General features: G+C 43.3%; 1 protein-coding gene across 6 annotated transcripts in view; it reads right to left on the reverse strand.

Annotated features, from left to right (window-relative positions):
- Nucleotides 1-818: 818 nt before the first annotated feature.
- Nucleotides 819-21,092, reverse strand: part of HMGXB4 (HMG-box containing 4) — a 29,451-nt gene continuing 9,177 nt past the window's right edge. For all 6 annotated transcript variants that reach the window (XM_026499720.4, XM_044384454.3, XM_026499717.4 and 3 more), the window contains 6 exons: nt 11,494-11,575; nt 10,417-10,481; nt 9,352-9,457; nt 8,753-8,922; nt 3,452-3,574; nt 819-2,960 (listed from right to left, as the gene is read on the reverse strand). In XM_026499720.4, coding sequence (XP_026355505.1) covers nt 2,916-2,960; nt 3,452-3,574; nt 8,753-8,922; nt 9,352-9,457; nt 10,417-10,481; nt 11,494-11,575 — 591 coding nt within the window. In that variant the 3' untranslated portion in view covers nt 819-2,915. The remainder of the gene's footprint in view (nt 2,961-3,451; nt 3,575-8,752; nt 8,923-9,351; nt 9,458-10,416; nt 10,482-11,493; nt 11,576-21,092) is intronic.

Raw genomic sequence — 21,092 nt, forward strand, 5'->3', positions numbered from 1 at the left:
ATGTGATCCCACTGTGAAAGTGGTTTGGGGCAGAAGAGAGCCTAGGCCCTGGGTCAGCTGTGCCAGTGTGCTGCTTCTGGCTTTGCCATTTACTAGCTGTGTGACCCGAGGAAGAGCACTTTTCTGCATTTGTCTCATTTGTAAAGGGGGTAACACTCATAAGGCTTGTGTGAGGATTAAGCAAGAGAAAACATGCAAATCGCTTTCTCCTAGTCACTCAGCAGCCTTGGTCTCTTTCTTGTAGCCTCAAGAGGTCAGCCTTCCCAGTGAGTGAATATCGGGTTTGCATTGAAATTTTTACCTTGAGAGGTCAGATCTCAATATATTTAATGTTGTGTTACCAGACACTCATGTTAGGCTGGCCAGCTGTAGATGTGGAGGTGGGAGCGACCGTAACACTATTTTACTGGTGGGACTTCAGACGCCTATAAAGACCAAGTGACCTACCCAACATCACTCATTTAGTCAGGACAGGACTGAAACAGCATGAAATATATCATGTCTAAACACATGGTTCAGATGTGACCCTTAATACACGACTGCTATTTTCTTGTGTTAGGCCAACACTGTGGTGTATATACAACTTCATTTAGTTTGCAAGAGAGAGAACACAAGACTCTACAATGTAAAAGTTAGTAGAGACAGAGCAAGATGTATGTTAGGAAAACGGCTAAGATCAGAAACTTGGCCTCTATTCCAGACAGATTTTCGTTTTAAGAAAATCATGGTGGGATATAGGTGGAAAATGACAGGTTTTAGAATTTCATAGCAACTTGGTCAGCAACAGGGAAAAGATACCTGAGACCGGACTACAAATATTAAAAATGTGATTTTTAATAATATAAGTACAAAATTTTATTTCTTTATACAACTGTAATGGGATTTGGATCAAACCGCTAGAATTTATTTAAAAAACAAAATAAAACAATGATATAAAAACTGCAAGAAGGTCTGAATCCAAAGTTTTTCCTCTAGTAGTACCAAATACCACAAGGTACAGATTATTATACAAATGTGTACAAATTTAAATACAAATACAACAGGGTTGGGTTTTAAAGGAAAACAAACAAACAAAAAGCAGGTCCTCATCAGGATTTCATTAATGTGCACAAATGACAAGGGTAGGACTAACTTCTTCCGCACTAATCCATGTCTTCAAGGCCCCTCGTTGATAGACCCTGTGTCAAACAGTAAACTTCCATGGTTACAGATGAGGCATAGCACAGGGTCTAACACACGAAATCAAACCCAGATTTCTGCTCTTCTTGATTTTGGTTCCCAAACATACCCGTTTCCTTGTTTCCCCAATTAAACTTCACAACTGCTCTGAGCTGAGGGCTGATCAGCAGCCAGAGTACCATCAGGAAACAAAGCCCCTTGACCACACTGGTGGGGAGAAGGGAAGGGATTAAGTCAGATGCAGGCTGGCTGCGCGGTCCTCAAAGATCTACTTTGACGCTGTAGTGCTCCGTCTAGGCCAGGGGAGGAAAGCACAGTTACCCCGGAGCTTGGTTTTGTCAGGGAATCTCATACCAGATTGAAAAACAACCCTGAAGTGCTCAACTGTCTTCTTTGGAACTGGGAAGCGAAAGTCTGGTTCTTTGGAAAAGTGGGCAGCTGGGAATGGTAACATTCCTTTTAATTTTGCTTTCTTGACATTATTGAATTATAAACAATTAGAATCCTGACATAATGATTCCTTTTTGAGGCACGATACCTTAAAATGTAGATGATTTGGAGTTTTCAGAGGAGACCAGAGGAAAGAAGGAGGGAAGAAATGACAAATCTGTATCTTCCACATGCTGTTGCTGGTGGAGGCTTTTGTTATTAAATTATATATACAGAAATTTACAGGATAAATTAAAATCTAAGAGATTTTAAAGAGTTAAATACACATAATTAAAACACATTCACACGCGCACATAAATAAACCTACATGAGAATCGAGTACTTTTTTTGCAATTCACTTATGTGTGGAATGCAGAACACTGGGTATCTATCTGCCCACCAGGGGAGCCAACAGGATGAACCCAAGAATCATGCTGGGCAAAGTTCATCTTCCCCAACCATCAAGCAACGAAGCAGCAAAACCTGTGAGGACTCAGTGACTAAGCTAATGCTGCCGATGGAAGATACCAGCAATTAGTTCTGCAGATGGAATATTCTGGGTCAGCTCACAATATACACAATTCAACTTGTGTAGTAACAACTTTACCCTCTCCAAGGTGTTTTATACTGCTGGGGCTCACGTAACTCCCTGGCCCCTACTGAGGCTGCTAATGGTACCAATGATTACAAGAAATTTTGAGACACGGACACCTGTATGGCAGGAATTGGAATGAACCCCCTACGAAGTTCACCGAAGCCACTGCAGTAACTGTAAGATGGGAACGATTTCATCACTTCCTACCTAGGTCACTTCAAGTTGAAAGGCTTTGTACGTCAACTGGCATCTTCCCATAATCTTTCCTATTACATTTCCGACTGTAAGACAGGTAAGGCAAATGGTCAGTGATGGGTCTGGAGGTACAACTGAGTTTGGAAAAAAATCACATTTTAGCTGTCCATAAAGAGATGCCCTTGGCACCCAGAACAAGCCCCCAGCCCCCAAGTTACATTGATTTTTAAGGCAGATTTATCCACCACAGAGGAAAAAAGAATCCCAAGCCCATATTCATGCCAAGGTTTCTTCTTGGCTAAACCTTTGCCACTTCATAAAATTATTAAAAGCAAAGTAGTTACAGTCCTATGTATATATTGTACATTATATATATATATATATATATATGTATGTATGTATATATATAAAAATTTAAAACCTACACCCGGAGGCCAGTGAAGGGATCTGGAACAGTCATATATACACAAACCAGCAATGGGGGAGGATAAGGTCTCTGTCCTGGGACTCCTCGCTGTCACAGTCCAGGCATGATGTAAGCAATGTTGTCTAGTGTGTTTGACTGCAAAACAAGGGAAAAGGTTCAGCTGAAGAGTACTTTACCTTAGTTCCCTGAGACCTATTTCTTTGTTCAGAGGAGACAGATGAGAAGGGAAACCGAGAGTTAGAGAAAGCGTGAGTGCGAAGTTGGCGCCCTGCTGTGTACTCCACTAGGAGCTTCTCTGCTGGCTCTTCCCATGAATCCTCGTGGAGAAGAGGAAGAAGACTCCTGTACTTTCTTTGTTTGTAGAAGAGCAAATAGGCAACGAATTGCAGCCCCTCAAGGGCTAGAAGGCTTCCCTCCAAAGGACTGCTTAGGGAAATGGCACATTTTCTAGCAGCACTGAAGGCATGGTCTGGGCTCAGCAATACGGCACCACGTTTGTGGGCCAACAGACAGAGCGAGTGCCATCTCCCAGGAAGCCTTATGAGCCTGTGCCCAATAGAGCTCGTTAAGGCAGGACCTCTATGGCTCTTGAGGGCTCTGGCTGAAAAAATCCAAGGAAAACTCACCAAGACCTGTTTGGGGCAGCCGTTCAGTTCAGGTAGTTGTGTGGTCAGACATGCCAAGGGGCCAAGCGCACAGATAATGGAATCCAGAAGCACTGACAAGCTGCCGGACACAGCCACCATGCCCTGAAAGGAGAGCAGTAAGGGAGAGCAGGTTGTAACTCAGGTCCCACTCCTGATGCTCCCTCCACGTTCTGGTTGCTTTCCTCACATTGTTCTTTTAAGTCTTGCTAGTTTTCTGCAACTTGCAGCAGAAATGGAAGGTATCTGCTTTGATAACTCTGTAAGTTGTTTAAAAAGAAAACTTTTACAATACGTTCCCAGGTTCCTTTTCTGTATTCCTAACCCTCCTTACCCTCTGTGCGACCTAGGTCAGTCACTTAGACTAACCTACTCCGGAGAGCTCCTGGGGTGTCTTGTGGAGGTCACGTGCGCAGTTTCTTATGAACTCCACGAATATAGCTCAAATGCAGTAACTATGAGAGTTCTACAGCCCTACACACTAACATGTGACACACACATACGTGTACTTCTCCACCTATGTGGCTTTTTGATAGGTGACGATACCACTTTTCTGGGTCGAACTGTTCACTCTCAGAAAGAAGTGAATTGAGGGGCACCTGGGTGGCGCAGTCGTTAAGCGTCTGCCTTCGGCTGAGGGCGTGATCCCAGCGTTATGGGATCGAGCCCCACATCAGGCTTCTCCGCTGGGAGCCTGCTTCTTCCTCTCCCACTCCCCCTGCTTGTGTTCCCTCTCTTGCTGGCTGTCTCTATCTCTTCAAATAAATAAAAATAAAAAATCTTAAAAAAAAAAAAAAAGAAAGAAAGAAGTGAATTGAGTTCATTTCAAATTTTAACATCTTGCACAATTCATAATGTCTCTCTCTCTCCTTGTGATTCAAATAGATAAGAAATAAGACTGCTTGCTGCCAGTGCGCCTGCCCAGCTCTGGTATCATCTGCTTTATCTAGAAGCACTATGGGACTATGCCATCTAGGGAGGCAGCAGAGTCCTTCGGAGAATGAGCTCTCGGCTCAGGACTGCTGGGTCCCCCACTCACTGCTTCCGTCTGGGGCAAGATGCTTCCTATGCTGTGCTGTAAACGAGCCTACGCAGAGGGGATTAAGGGAAAGAAAAGGTATAAGGTACTTGGGATGGTCCAAGTTACATGGTAAGTGCCCAAAAAGCATCAGAAATTATTATTATTATAACCAACATCTTCCTCTCCCAAACTGCATTTCTGGCTGTCTGGTAGGTTTCCCACTGTGTTTCCAGATCTCAACATGCTCTAAAGAGAAATCACCTCCTCTCCTCCTACAATTCCTTCTCTGCTGAAGTCACCACCACTCACACGACTGTCCAGTTTCAAGGCTTTGCCACAGTGGACTTTTCCTTACCCCTGTCCTAAGAAGGCTCCCCTCTCCTCTTCCCAAGGGAGGCTGTGCAGCAAGGGGTTAAGATTAGCATGGACCTCAAGATTGCATCACCAAATTCAAGCCTCTGTTTTAGCATTTGGAGCTGAACTCCAGAGTAAGTTACTTAGCCTAAGTCTGTTTTTTATTTCTGTAAAAGAGGGGGAACACAAATTCTGCCCCATAAAGCTGCGGTGTGAATTACATGAAAGAATCCACAAGAGGCACCTGAACCAAAGCTGGCTGAGGAAGCAGTCAGCCAGTTAGCAACTAATAATATTATTCCATTACTTTTGCCCTATAGTTAATTATAGCTAATATTTTATGTCTGACTCTCCTAATGAATTATAAGCAACTCGAGGGCAGGAATCATGTCCTATTCCTTTTTATACCCTCTCAAGAACTACTGGTGCTCTGCACACAGTAAGTCCTCAATAAATATTTGTTGAATTAATTCAAATCTTTGTCATTTCTGGACTGCATTATTGTTCTATACCTTCTCCCCAATTCTGGTCTCTTTTCACTCCCAATGTGAAACAGAAGATATTTCCAGAGAAAACCAAATGCAAGCTCTGATCACATCCCTCCCTACTCAAAAAAAAAAAAAAAAAAAAAAAAAAAAAAAAATCCCTGCAGTTCCTCCACAGCAGAGTATAAACATTTGAGAGCATCCAAGTCCTTTTGTAATTTGGGCTATGGCCTTAATTTTTAGCCTTCTTCCACCTTACATGTTGGATATTCTAGATTTTCATCATTTAAGCAGTAAAACCCTTTTTTCAAATAAAACCTGATGTGGAAGAAACAAAACAGATGAGGAATGGGAAAACAAAAAGAGAGAGATGGGGTGCCTGGGTGGCTCAGTTGGTTGAACGTCCAACTCTTGGTTTTGGCTCAGGTTGAGATCTCAGGGCTCTGAGGTCAAGCCCCATGTCGGGGCACTGCACTCAGTGTGGAGTCTGCTTGAGATTCCCTCTCCCTCTCCCCTGCCCCCCCCTGCTCGTGCTCTCTCAAATAAATGAAATCCTTAAAAAAAAAAAGAGAGAGAGAGAGAGAGAGACAAACCAAGAAACAGACTCTTAACTATAGAGAACTGATGGTTACCAAAAGGGAGGTGGGCAGGGGGATGAGTAAAACAGGTGATGGGGGTTCAGAAGTGCATTTGTTGTGATGAGCACAAGGTGAGTATGAAGTGTTGAATCACTATACTGTACGCCTGAAACTAATATTACACAGTATGTTAACTAACTGCATTAAGTTTTTTAATTTTTTAAAAAAGATTTTATTTATTTATTTGTCAGAGAGAAAGAGAAAGAGAACAAGCAGGGGGAGTGACAGGCAGAGGGAGAAGCAGACTGCCCGCTGAGCAAGGAGCCAGATGTGGGACTTGATCCCAGGACCCCGGGTCATGACCTGAGCTGAAGGCAGACGCTTAACCGACTGAGCCACCCAGGTATCCCAACTAACTGGAACTTAAAAAAACTTAAAAGAAGCCCTGATGGAGAATCCCAATATGTGAAACAGCTAGAAGATCTGGTTAAAGTGGGAGTGAGGGTCTATGGCCCCACTGGGGCTCTTCTCATCCATCTCTGCAGAAGACTACAAGGTCGAGAAACAGAGATGTGCACCATTTTCTGGTTTTGTGGTCTCTCTCCAAAGTCTTCACGAGACAAAACCCTCCAGATCCTTTCAGGGCCTGTTGGAAGAGCACCTCCCTTTGACAAAACCTCTCCTGACTCCCCCTAACTCTCTTTGTTCTTTAGCTACTCTCGCTGCACCAGTGAGCACAGAGCAACAGAGGGAGATAGGGTTAGGAGCAACGCATGCTGGGCTCTGCCACAGGGTGTCAACTTGTAATAGTCACTTAATTTTATTAGGCTCCTGGTATCCAAACTATAAATGAGTGACTTGTAGACATCGATGTTCCTTAAAGCATAGTATGTATTTCAGGTGGCATATAGGTGAAAATTAATTATTCTGACATACCAATCGTGATGTACTATATTAGACAAAAATTATAATATCAGACTTGTGACATCAAGGATATCATTGTGAAAGCATGGTTAGACTTATTCAAATAAAAATACAAGGTAAATAACAGTGTGAGTGGTGCAAGGAAATTGCAAAATTGTGAGGATACACGCAAGTAACTGAAGTCTGGGAAAAAGCAGACTGCAGGGGGATGGGGAACTACTGCTAATGGGTGTGGAGTTTCTTTCGCGAGTAACAAAAATGCTCTGGAATTAGGTACCTATGGGGCCATGATTCTGTGAATATACTGAAAACCACTAAATCCTACAGTATGAAAAGGTGAACTTCGTGGTGTGTGAACTAGATCTTGATAAGACCATTTGTTACATAAAATAAAGTGGCTGGAAAACCCGTGCAAGTCCTTCTCTTTTCCGGTCACATGTATGTGTAACTCTCCAAGCAGCTGCTCATAGAACTGGCTTGTTTTAACCGCTGATTATGTACATACTCTACCTCTGCAATGAGACTCTAAGTTTCCTAATGATATCATCAGGAAGAGAGTCAGATTTTCTACTCCCCAAGTTTTGGAATAATGTCTAGGTAGTCAACAAATATTTAGTAAACTAAATATCAGGGGAAGTGGAATATGGAAGGGGCATAAAACAAATCATTTTTACCTCTACCTTTTTAGGAAACTAAGAATCATTAAATATGAAAAATAAATAAGGATCCCAGAATATTCTACTCTGGAAATATCTATATCTTTTAAATGTCTGAGTCTATATGAAAATATCCTAGCTGTTTTGAAATCTGCTAAATTATTGAAATTAACCAAAAAACTTGGATAACCTTCATCTTTTGTGGTCTTTGGCATTTTATTTGTTGAATAATAACTTCCAAAGAGAAGCAAGTGAATAGTTTTATATTCCTACACTGATTTCTCAGCTTAGAAATGGCTTTTGTAGCTGAGACTGATTTCCTTGCTGGAATGTCCTATTAGGACCCAGTGGAAAACTGAAATACTACACTACTGAGTTAGCCAAAGGGGCAATATGATTAGAAACTGAGTATGGTAATAGAAATGGAACATGACAGCTTTGCAGGTTAAGTGATTTTGAAATTGAAGCTTAAAAGGACAAAGATCTCCCTAGGGCACACACTGGTGTGTAATTCAACGTGGAGTAATGAAGAGCTTGAGAACCTCAATTTCCCTATTTGCTACCTATTTTCTTTTTTTTTTTTTTTTTTAAGATTTATTTATTTATTTTAGAGAGTGTAAGAGAGAGCATATGGGTGAGGGGGTGGGGAAAGGGGCAGAGGGAAAAGGAGAGAAAGTTTTAAGCAAAATCTGCGCTCAGTGTGGAGCCCGACGTGGGGCTTGATTTCACAACCCTGAGATCACGACCTGAACCAAAACCAAGAGTCAGGTGCTGTGCCACCCAGGTGCCCCTTGCTACCCACCCATTTTCAAAGAAGTAGAGGCACTCTTAATCCCCTATACAGTTTACCTGTCTATCCAAGACCTTATTGGAAACGTGCAGAAAAATTCAAACTGTCTTAGAAGGACAAATGATTAAAACTTCCGTGGGATTTGTATTCATTTTTCCCATTGCATTAAAAAAAAAACCAAAATGAGTTACAGGATCATATGTCGATTGTATCTCAATAAAAACTGGGAAAAAAAAGTTATAGGAGATTCAAAAAAAGCCACTGTTCAATACGATGGTGTAAGTGTGAACTTTAAGAGCCAGTAGGAAGATTCCAAGTCTCTAGGCGTTTTTACTAGCATATATCTTCTTTGTCACTGTCTCCTGAGCATCTGGTATAACCTAGCGCCCAGCAGTAGTTGCTCAATGGATGCACGTGGAAGGAGTAAACGGCTTCACATCCTATCAGAAACACGTACGCTGACAGTCACACTCACCTCAGTTTCCTGCAGGCGGTGCCCTATGAGGCTTAGGGACTCTCCCAGCAGCTGTAGATGAGCAGCGACATCAATGGGCTCTGTCTCAGGGGCTTTGGCTGGAGAGGCTGGCAACAGCATGGTGGTGGGCGGGGATTTCTTTTGGGGTGACAGTACTCCTGTAGAGGAAGCTGAGAACAGAGACGAAATACAGAGATAAAGCTTGCCTATGGCCTGGAACAGCACAAAAATGTTCTTCCTGCTTTTTCCCCTTTTAGGAGTTATACCAGGCATTAGCAAAACTATGGACTTGGCCCACGACTTGTTTTTGTACAGCCTGTGGGCTAAGAATGGCTTTATATTTTTAAATGGTTGTAGAAAAAATAAAGAATATGACACAAAGTGCCTATGGACCACGAGACCTCAAGTGTTCACTCTGGCCCTTTACAGAAAAAGTTTGCTGACTTCTGATTTACATTTTCTAAATTTTTTTTGCAACCTGTAATATTTGGTAGTAACATCCGGGTATCAAGATCTGCTTCTGATACAGGCTGCTCTCCTGATTCTGAGTAAGGAAGCAAGATTCACAACGCTCCAGGGAAGAGAGGGTCAGTCACTACCTTTCACTTTCACGGGAACTTCTGAGCAGGACGCTTTTCTTTTCACAGTTGTAGCTTCTGCTTTGTTCTGTTTGTGTTGCAGATACTGAGCTTTTTGCTTCCAAATCTGCAGTCAGATCAGGGCCAAATAAATTATGATAAGTGAAATGACAAGACATAAAAGGGAAAGCAGTTATGGGAGAGGAGAGTGAAGGAAAGAAAGGGAAGCCTGGAGCGGGGTGGGCAGGGGCTGAACGGCAACTCTGAAGCTGAAGGTTACTGAACAGGCCTGAAACGTGATATCTTAGTGGAGGACTCTACACGTTCCTCTGTGCTAATGGGCAGTCTCGGCATGGATTTTGAGATCACTCGCAGGTCGAAATGTAAAATCGTGGGGTAAACATGTGGCTCAGTATGCTGTCTGTGGGGTTCAAACAGTTCTTTTGACCTGCTCGTTGGCCACGCCAATCGCAGGATGACAATGACATGGAAAACGGGAACAAAAGATAACCTAACCTGGGTGACCCAAATGAATTCCCAGACCACCTTTACATCACCTGGCTGGAGGGTGACTGGGAATGATTCCAACAGAACTAGTTACCATGGTCTTCCTGGCTTCTCGATAGTGGGGTGCATTATTTGGTAAAGGCCAATGAGGATGACGACTTGCAACCTCACTCAGTGAGCACAGCCCATATTTTTTTCATAGGCAGTAACCAGGAGGCAGGCGACCATCCTCCGTTCTCAGATCTGCCCTCTCCAGTGGCTGTTTGTGGGAAAGGGCTGATTCGAGATTCTCTTTTGATCCTTAATCACTGCCCAAGTTAGGTCATCTTTTGGCTCAAATGTAAGGTTGTCGGAAAACAACTGAGGTGAGGCTAGAGAAGACAGCCTTCCTGCAGCTGAATCCCCACTAGAGTAAACTGGCACCAGCCAGTGTTAACGCCCTCTGCCAAACCATTTTTTATTGATTTGTTAATTTTTTTTTTCACTGCTTTCACTGTTGGCTGGATGGGCTACAGGAGAACGACACATTTTGGAAGGCATAAAGCAATGAAAACTGTGTTCGTAAGGAAGTGTACTTACCAGTTTGTCCTTTTCCGGCAATTGCTTCCACACCTCAGCCAGTTTTTTACTAAGTTCCCCAAAATCTGGCATGAAAGAGTAAAAAAAACGTTAACACAGTAAAGGTTTGACTATAAACCAAACGGAAGATTGGTAAGAGCAAAAAATAGAAAAAGGATTTTCCAGCTCAAATTTAAATAGCACAGGGTTCTTTCAGAAAACCAAACTAAAACCCCATCACTTTTCTTGATTCTTATCTCTAGGGAGGGAAGGGGCTATTTTGGTGGTCATGAGACAGGCTCAAATTCTCACACATCTATTCTCCAGGGATTTATTCCTTAAGCATCTTATCCCTTAAGCATCTGGTGTCTTTTAATTCGATCTCATTTTACAGAGCTTATCCACTTAGGTTAAAGAAAACACTTTCTGTAGAATTTGATAAAAGCTGTTAGATTTTTAGCAAGTTTCAAGAGCACAGAACCAAAGAACTTCCCTCGAGGAGCCCAGAAGCAGTCCTCTAGATGCGCAACGTTGCCCTTCCATTTGTAGGGCAAGGTCATGCTTTATAAAGCACTCGGATCTTTCACGGTGCTTCATGTGTGCCTCACAACAACCTTGACGAGCACGTTGGGAAGTTATTGTACGCATTAGGCAAATGAGATCTGTAGAGGTGAAGTGACTTGTCAAGGTCTGTGGCGGAGTGTTTTTCTCACCTCACTAACTTCTGACACAGAGACAAATATGAGCAATGTAAGTCCTCCCGCCGTAACTCACACCCAAGGGCCAGGTTAAGGGAGAGGTCAGCTGTAGGATCTTGCAGACAAACAACTAGGATTTACATACTGTGCTTCAGAACATTTAATTTTACTCAGTTTCCCATTTTATCAGTTTAAGAGCTATAAACAGAAAGCTTATCTCTTTTATGGTTGGGGTGGACTAAGACCAAATCTAAAGTGACTTCAGAATCGAGGGGAAAAATGAGACTTGTATTATTTTAATACGATAGGAAGAAGTTGCCTGCTGACTGGCTGAATTAACTGCCCTGCTTCAGAGATACAAATGGAAAGTAACAAAACTGAAGACCGGAAATGTTCTTACCTATACCTGGATGGTCGGCCACGATGGTTACGCGATACTCTTTACAGAACACCTGGTAGGCTGACATGTTCTTCTTTTTTGGCTAGTGTCACAAAAATAGAACAGGGTAAGACTTCATTAGAACACAAGTCGAGTTACCCTGAATCCATGGTTAAAAACAGAAAAGAGACCTATACTTTCTCATCAAGGGAAGAGTTCTAAACCCCCAACCAGCTTCTAAAACAGGATAATTTTTAATTATAACTCATTTGTAATTATATTTAATATTTATTTAATAAAATCACATGCTAAATTATTTTTAGACTTTTCAGGTTGTTGCAGCTACTTGATAACTACTTATAAAGCCATTCATTCTTCCTACATAAATCCCATGTTACCTGTTTCTTTGAGAACCACATGCTGAGAAAACCTTTACTTCTCCTGGGCTATTTTTCTTGCCTTTGAAAAGAAGAACCATATAATTTCCCTTTACTTTGGGATCAGAAAGCCAAGAGCCAAATCTATGTTCGTTTTGTTCCTCTGGTTTTGATTTCTAGTCTTCTAAGTTTCCTGATCTTGCTTTTCCTGTTACTTGTAGCTTATCATTATTTTATTACTCACATTCTTGTGGTCCAGTGTGAGAAGTAAATAAATAACTGAAGACAATTCCTTGGTAGTCAGTGTAAGATGAACCATTCTTGCTTCAACAAACTGCTTTGTGCTACCTGAAGCATGTTTATTCTTCACTGTATTATGACACCTCCACAGCAGGGAGGGAAGAATGACAGGATTTAGCAAGGTAATATAGCAAAACGGAAAGAGCTTGGGCTTTGGATACCACCAGATCTAGGTTAGAATCCTGACCACACTACATATGAGCAACACAAAATGCTTCATTTCCCTGAGCTTTAGTTTCCCTGTGAGTGAAACGTGGATAATACCATTTAACTCAGAGGTGGGAATTACTCAAACAACATCTGGCACTTCAGTAGGTACTTGGTAACATTATTACAGTATTATTTCTCTGATAAACAGAATTCCAAGATGGCTCCCAAGGTTTCTACCCCCTGGTGTACACAGCCCTGCTTCTGGGCTGCTCGAGGGAAATTCTTTGGTTCCGTGCTCTTGAAACTTGCTAAAAATCTAACAGCTTTTATCAAGAGGGTGTAATGCCCTCTTGGTGAGTGAGGGCAGGACTGGTGAATATGGTGGGATATCACTCCTGTGATTGTTATATGGCAAAAGGGACTTCACAGCCATAGTTAAGGTCCCTAGTGAGTTGACCTTTAAAAAAAAAAAAAAAAGATTTATTTATTTATTTGAGAGAGAGCGAGAGAGCACCCATGCATGTGGGTGGGCGGGGGAAGGGAGAGGGAGAGAGAGCAGACTGAGTGCAGAGCCTGATGTGGGGCTCGGTCTCACGATCCTGCAATCATGACCTGAGCTAAAATCAAGAGTTGGATACTTCACCAACTGAGACACCCTGGCACCCCACGTCCCTGGTGAGTTGAATGTGAGTCAGTCAAAAGGGAGAGTATCCTGAGTAAGCCTGACTTATCCCGGTAAGTCAGATGAGCCCTAGAAAGAGATGAGACACAACAGCAGACACCCTCTTGATGGCCTTGAACTTGAGGAAAACGGTTGCCACGAATTCTAAAACTGCGAGGAACTGAATGCTGCCGACAGCCTGAAGAGGACGTCTCACCTCAGAAGAGAACCCTGCTCTGGCCATTCAGTCTTGTGAGAGACCTAGCAGAGGACCCAGTCGAGCCCTGTCTGGACTTCTGATCTATGAGCTGTGAGATAATAGTGGATGTTGTTTTGAACTGCCAAATTTGTGGTAATTTGTTAGGCTACAATGGAAAACTACTATGAGTTCTTTTCTATTCCCTCTGTATTTTTCAAAATAGAAGCTATAGCAACCAAAAAGCCAATACAACCTTTTTTTTTTTTTAATTTAAATAAGGAATGTTGGTGAAGGATAATAGAGCAAACTCATTTGACCTCAACCAGATGAAGAAAACAGCAACAAGGTCTTTTACTTTAACTATTTCATCTAAATAGGGAAGGTCCTATTTTTTGTGTTACTGTGAAGCCAGTCTTGTTTTGAGATGCTACGGAAGCGAGTTCTGGGTGCTGCATCTTTGTTATTAATTTAGGAGCAGCTGCATATCCACAAATGTTCTAAGAGTTCTAACTAAGTTCCGATTCTTTCAAATCCCTCTTTATTGGGCCCCAGGTACAACGGAGCGGCCCTACACAGATGGGAGTTCATCTAAGTTCTATATTTGGCCATCTGCGAGAGAGAGAGATGGATTGATTAGTCTGGGTGATTCCGCGAACCTAATTCTTGTAGCCAGTGTGACAAACAGCATACATCTGCTTTCCCTAGATAGTTCCTACAGGTCTCTCTTAGTGTGCAACTCACTACTCAAATGTGATTCTGATATTTGTAGCAAACATAATTTAAAAAATAGTATTTATGGCTCCTGAACCTATGCCAATGACTTTACCTGGTGCTGAGAAAAAACCAGCTGTGCCAGGCTGACATTCTGTTGGACTCAGAGTCTGTCAGCCTTTGTTGTGAAGCCGGCCTTTTTTTTTTTTTTTTAAGATTTTATTTATTTGACAGAGACAGCTAGCAAGAGAGGGAACACAAGCAGGGGGAGTGGGAGAGGAAGAAGCAGGCTCCCAGCAGAGGAGCCTGACGTGGGGCTCGATCCCAGAACGCTGGGATCACAGCCTGAGCCGAAGGCAGACGCTTAACGACTGCGCCACCCAGGCGCCCCTTGAAGCCGGCCTTCTTAAGCGGTTTTCAGGGAAACTTGGACTACTTAAAATTCTCACCTTATGTGCTAACCTTAGAACCTAACCACTGTGCAAAATGCAACTCCCCTCTGTGGACCGAAAGTTTGGAATTGAAACTGAAGGGTTCAACCCTCTCCAGGGCACAGAAATTTTTCTAAATGTACTTTAGTAGTTAGAAATCTACAAATAACGGATGACCTCTATGCACACAAAACATTTCTACATGATTCCAAAGACAAGGCCAGTAATTCCACTCTAGACTTTGTAATGCGAGAAAACACACAGTATTGCAAGTGAATCACAGTGGTTACATGTGGTATAACAGGACTCTCCTTAATACAATGGTAATATTTCAAAACGTTGGATACTTTATTATTAGTAGCAAACGACTGCCAACAAATCCTCTTACTAAGTGTGACTCACAATGCTGTAATCATGCAGCCAGAAGCTCCTTTTAAGTGTTTGATAACATATACCACAATATCAAGACCTTTCACAGAGTAACTTCTTAATGCTCTTTATAAAGCAGTCATGTTTAAGTCTTGGGAAAGAACTCTTTGACAATCTGATGAAAATTCCTCTTCAACCCCACCCCAAACTCTAGTCTAAGAACATATTTTTTAAAGGATAAAACATCTGGGGCCTAAGGCAAAACATAGCTTGTAAATCTTAAAAATAAAACTTGGCTTGGGGCACCTGGGTGGCTGCCTCAGTTGGTTAAGACTCTTGGTTTCAGCTCAGGTTATGATCTCAGGGTCATGATATTGAGCCCTGTGTCGGGCTCCATGCTCAGCGCAGAGTCTGCTCAAGATTCTCTCTCCTTCCCCCTCTGTCCTTCCCCTACCTCGCGCCCATGCCCAAGAGCTGTCTCTTGCTCCAAAATAAATAAATACATAAATAAAACCTTAAAACAAAAACAAAAACAAGGGGTTCCTGGGTGGCTCAGCTGGTTAAGCATCCAACTCTTGATTTTGGCTCAGGTCATGATCTCAGGGTCATAAGACTGAGCCATGCATAGGGCTCCACACTGGGCGTGGAGCCTGCTTAAGATTCTCTCTTCCTCTCCCTCTGGCGAACCCCGCCCCCCCCCCCCCCCCCCATAAAACAAAACCAAAACCAAAAAACCCCAGCAAAAAATTGGCTTTCTTCTGCTGATAAGAACCCAATCGCCTCATTCATATTAATACTATGGGAGATGCTGTATAAACGCATTACCTGTAGAAATCCATTTAAACCTTACAACAGCCCTGGGAGGTAAATTCCATTAGTACTGCCATTTTATTTTTTGAATTTAAAAAATTTCTGAAGTACTCTTTCTGCCCAACAGGGGGCTCAAACTCATAACCCTGAGATCAAAGAGCTGTATGCTCTACTTACTGACTGAGCCAGTCAGGTGTCCCATTACTGCCATTTCAAAGATGAGGAAACCAAGCTCCAGAGCCATACACGTAGCAGTGGCAGGGCTAGCATCTGAACGCAGGCAGTCTGGCTTCAGAGCCCGCACTGGTAACCACGATACCATCTGACGTTCTTCTGAACTAACTTGGCTGCGATCCCTAAATCTGATCTGGCTAAAGACAAGGGTGCCAGAGAAGTCAGGTTTTCACACCAAAGCTTTTATTTGAACGATTCTGAATGGAAATCTTTCAAAAACATACTCTATACTTGTGCTATCTCTCACAATACACCACTGAATATAATTTGAACAACCTTTCTGTATCGGGGAAAGAGCATGGATCACGCAATCACGAAGACCTGGGTTCAGATTCCTGCTCTGCACCTGAAACAGGAGGGGGCCCTGGGCAGGTTATTTCACTTCTCTGAGCTTAGTTCTGTGACAAGGAGATGATACCGTCTTCGCCTCACTGGGTTCCTGTGAAAATTCACTGATACACCACAGATAAAACACTTAGTGCAGCGCTCAGGCCGTATTACAAACCACAGATATAGCTGTTCTTGTCGTAATGTACTAATTATGACTCAGCTCCTCTACCCTTTCCTAGAAGGCAGGCCCGCAGCGATTCTTCCGGCCTTTACCTGCTCACTCTAACCTTCTGCCAGCCCCACTTCAGTCACCTGGACTTCCTGTGGTTCTCTGAACATCCTTTGCCTTCTGGTATCTCAATACCTTCACACACACCTTTCACTCCTCAAAGGAAACACCTACTCCTCATTTCTACCGGATAGTTCCTATTTGGCCCTAAGATTCGGTTCAGATGATACAGCTCGCCTGAGGAAACCTTCTCTGACACCCCAGGCCTCCCTCGTACTCCCTGGGCACTCCGCACAGCCCTGCGCTGAGGCTCGGCTCACTGAAATGCTTTCCGGCCTCACTTCCTACACCTAGAGCCTTCGAGTTAACAGGATGCTGGCTGGCAGGGTGTCTTATTCATCTTTAATCCACAGCACCTGGCCAGTGCCCGGCACAACTCAACTGCAGAAGAAATATGCACTAGACGGATAACAAAGTCTCGGCACTGAGTGTGAGAAGGGCAGAGCGTGAATCCACAGGCTGGGTGCCAGTTTGCTCTTCTACAAAGCACAGAACAGGGGCAGGGAGGTCACGAGACTCATCCCTGGCCAGCGTTCCTTTCCCCAGCGCTCAGGAAGCGCTCCAACGAGCTGCAGGAAACTTGCTTTTGCTCCTTGCAGACCCTGTTTTCTTTCTAGATCTTCACGGTTGTCCAAATAGGTGAGATAAGTGCTGAGTCTGCTTCCTACAAGGTGGGTGTTATATTATAAAACAAAGCAAAACAAAAACAAAACCATAAAAACATAGGGTCCTTGCTTGGTCTAATATGCAAAATGACCGGATGAGAAAAAAAGCTTTAAAAAGATGTTTTCAAGCATACTTTAAGCTTTGGAAGAACCTGGGATAAAAAAACAGTAATTGTAACCACAGCTATTTACAGGGCCAGGCCCTGTGCGGCGCGTGTTCCGTGTATCTGCTATTAATCTGAACAACTGCGCTTTACAAGTGAGCCATGAGGAAGCATCACCGAAGAACGAAGCAGGTAAGCAGCAGACTTGACAAGGACCCGAGTCGCCGTGCTTGAGCCCAAGCTGTCTGCACTTCCTTATGCTCCGCCTCTTCGACTAAGAAACAACGGCTGTATGTCTCAGTGGGAAGGATCCCAGACACTAGCACATGGCATCGGTTTCCTTTGACCTAGAACCTACTTTTAGTTTTGACGAAGACACACGGGGCCGGACGACCATCTCTAGAAGTTTTAGAAGGCCATATGGTATAGTTCAAAGACTACGGGCGTGGGGTTAAAGAAACCTCTATTAAAATTCCAGCTCTGTGTCTTTTCTTCTCAGCTTCTTCCTCTGTCAAATGGGGCTACTGATACCTGTCAGTGAAGACCGTTAGCGATGCCAAATGCCTAGGATGTCATATGCCTAGACACATGGCAGGCACGCATAAGATGGGAGCTACTGACTTTTACCATTTATCGCTGTTGTCACTCTGAAGTTAAGTTTTACCAGAGGGAGAATGTGTGTAATACCATCACAAGTCTAGCTATAGCTGAGACTTCAGTGTATCACTTGATCAACAACAATGTCTGAGTGTGCCAGATACCAAGCCACCTGGCTGGCCTCAGCTTGCTTAGAGGAAACATGAACATTCTGGAAACATACAGATAACTGAAGGCATGCCCCGGAAGCGGCAATGTCACAGATATTATTTTGAGTGGTAGTGAGTGAATGGGCTTTTATTGATTCAGTGAAACCCAAAGTAAGGTATCTTTGCGATGTTACTGGCTCGTGTTCCTCCAATACAAAGACTTCCACTCCACTGGGATGATCTTAAAGGGGACATCATTAAGGTATGACCAGATGATTGCTCTAATCCTCAGAAAGCAGGATTCAACAACGAACCGACAGACAAGCAAACAAATAAAACCACAAAAAGCCTCTCCCCAAGCAAAACTCAGCACTGAGAGCGTTACCTTTCCCCGGACTGAGCCCAATCCCCTCGTCTCTATCAAGATTCTGTATCAAGACTTCTGCCCCCGCTGCCTTTGCTTCTCACTCCTGCGTGGACTCGGTCAGGCTGGCTCCCCTTCTCCCTGCTGCATTGGAATCCTCATCCTTTCTACTGGAGTCCAGTCTATTCTCAAACGGTTTGCTCCCTCACTTCTATGACACTGGCCCCTCTCTGGTTTCTCCTCTGACACCACTGCTCCCCCTTCCTTCTCCGGTGCCCTGAGCTACATGCTCTACAGGACTCTGCTCTGGGCTCTCCTCTTTCTTCCCTGCTCCTGGATTTCAGTTAGTGCACAGGAACACTCCGGCTCTCACCCAGTTTCAACTGCTCTACTGAGTTCCAGGTCTCGCATTTCCATTGCTCTCTAGAACTTCTCCTGCGATGATGACTGTAACAACTAACTTTTACTGAATGCTCATGAGTGTGCAAAGCTAGAGTTCCTGAACTCAGTTGGGTGCCCACGTGGGTTTTCATGTGTCACTTGCTTTTTACCAAAGCCATCAGAGAAGACCAGCTTTGAAAAGAGGTGGCAATATTGAAAGGAACGGAACATGATAAGAGGTTGCAACCATGAATTACCTTGAGCTAGTAGTTCCCAAGGTATCTGACCGATGCCACATACTGCTGTTTCTCTTGAAAATTTAATATATTTAAAATATCCAGTGGTGCCCCTGTGAGTTGGCTGTGGCCGCAGAGGGCCCTGGCACACTGTGGTCCTAAATAAACCCTTTTACATCTATGATCACCTCATTTAACCCTTAATAACCCAATCAGGTATGTCTGTTGTCATCCACACCTTCTGGATGGAGAAATTAGGCAACTTGCCCAACAGTACATAGCTTGTAAGTGGCATAGCCAGGATGTGAACTCAAGTGGTTTGGCTCCACAGCCCACACTCTTAACCTCAGATAAGCTGAATCTCCTGATACTTATATCCTAAAATCTAACCTGACTTTTCTTATTCTCCCAAACCAGACATCCTCCTTGCTTGTCTACTTATTGTTCAGTCCTGGTCATAGGACCTAAACTAGAAACGGCACACAGAAGCTTTCAGCGTTCCTACCAGGTGGCTTTCCCATCTCTGCTCGCTGTAGTTGGGCGAATGCTATTCCTGAAGCCTTCCTGTCTATCTCTTGGTGGACTTTTAGGTAGTTCTTTTTTACTGAAACAAAACCAAGGGAAGGATTTTTTTTTTTTTTTTAACTCCACAGGATGTGGCACCCAGGTGGTTCAGCTGGTTAAGCATCTGACTCTTGATTTTGGCTCAGGTCATGATCTTGGGGTCACGAGACTGAGCCCCACGTTGGGCTCTGTGCTGGCCATGGAGCCTGCTTGAGATTCTTTCTCTCTTGCTCTGCACTACCCCCCAGCCCCGGCTTACGCATACACGTGTGTGCTCTCTTAAAAAAGACCCCCCAAAACAAAGAACAAACTCCACAGGAAATTTTTATGCATAGGTCAGGTTTTAAAAAACATGGTATATGTTCCATAGATACTTGTTGGATAAATAAATGATTACATTCTGAGTATGACTACCTCAGGTTTGGACAGTCATGATCAAATACTGATTCCTAGTAAAATTTTTGCTATAAATGAAAGTACCTTTTTTTACTAGCAATTGCTAGCTACATGGGGGAATTATAAATAAGTCCTACACTGGAGATTATAATTTTATTTTCCAAGGCGCTCAAGTTCAAAACCTTAAGGGCCATTTTTTTTTTTTAAGATTTTATTTACTTGAGACAGAGAGAGAGAGCATAAGCGGGGAGGAGGGTCAGAGGAAGAGGGAGAAGCAGACTCCTCGCTGAGCAGAGAGCCTGATGCGGGTCTCAATCCCATCCTGGGATCACAACCTGAACCTAAGGCAGACGTTCAACTGACTGAGCCACCCAGGCGCCCCTTTAAGGTCCATTTTTATACTCAATTTATGCTTCTGCTTTCCCAGACCTAAGCCCTATTGCCACATCGTGTCAGTTTTTCCTTCAGGGCCTCTCCTGAATCTGTCTCTTCTGCTGTTTCTATCAGGCTTTTATAATTTTATAATACCTGAAACCTCAGACTGCAAACCTCAGGGTGGTCTGTTACAATCTCTCCTCAGTCTCATCCATCCGCTGCACTGTTATTTTATTCTTAAATGATCACTGAGAGCATATCTAAGTCCTGCTCATAAGCCCAGAGTGCCTGCTGCCAAATCCTTAATTCAAGATTCTTTACAATTTGCACCTGACTTACCTTTTCAATACTTATGCTTGCATCCATATATTCATTCGACATCTATCACAAGATGCCTACCAAGGACACTGAGGAGTTGAAGGTAATAGTAAGGTAACTAAATAGTACCTAAGGAGCTTATAGTCTTTAACAGGGGAAATGGAATATGCACAAAGAAAACTCCAACATAAAGGACAGTAAGTGCAGTGACTTCCCATAGTAAGGTGTTATGGGAAGTCAGAAGTTAATTCTGACTGGAGGGTCAGGATGTCTTGGAAGAGGAGGCATTTGATTAGGTCTTGAAGGGAAGGCCAAACTTCAATAGATGGAGAACAAAGATCACTATAAAAAACAAGCAATGGAAGAAGTAAGAATGGAAGGGCCAAGTTTGGTTTCCACACAGTGCGTGTAATGCAGACTAAGAGGTAGAGCTGAGAACGGAGGTTTAGGGCTCAATCCCAGACAATTATGAATGCTTGACCAAGGGTTTGGACTTTGATATTTATTCATTCAACAAGTATTTCTGGACTAACTACAACAGGCCAGACTGCGGGTTCAGTGCTGGGGATGAAGTAGAGAGAGCATGACAGACATGATCCTGGTTCTCTTG

This window comes from Ursus arctos, unplaced genomic scaffold, assembly GCF_023065955.2.
Source record: "Ursus arctos isolate Adak ecotype North America unplaced genomic scaffold, UrsArc2.0 scaffold_21, whole genome shotgun sequence".
Lineage (NCBI taxonomy): Eukaryota > Metazoa > Chordata > Mammalia > Carnivora > Ursidae > Ursus > Ursus arctos.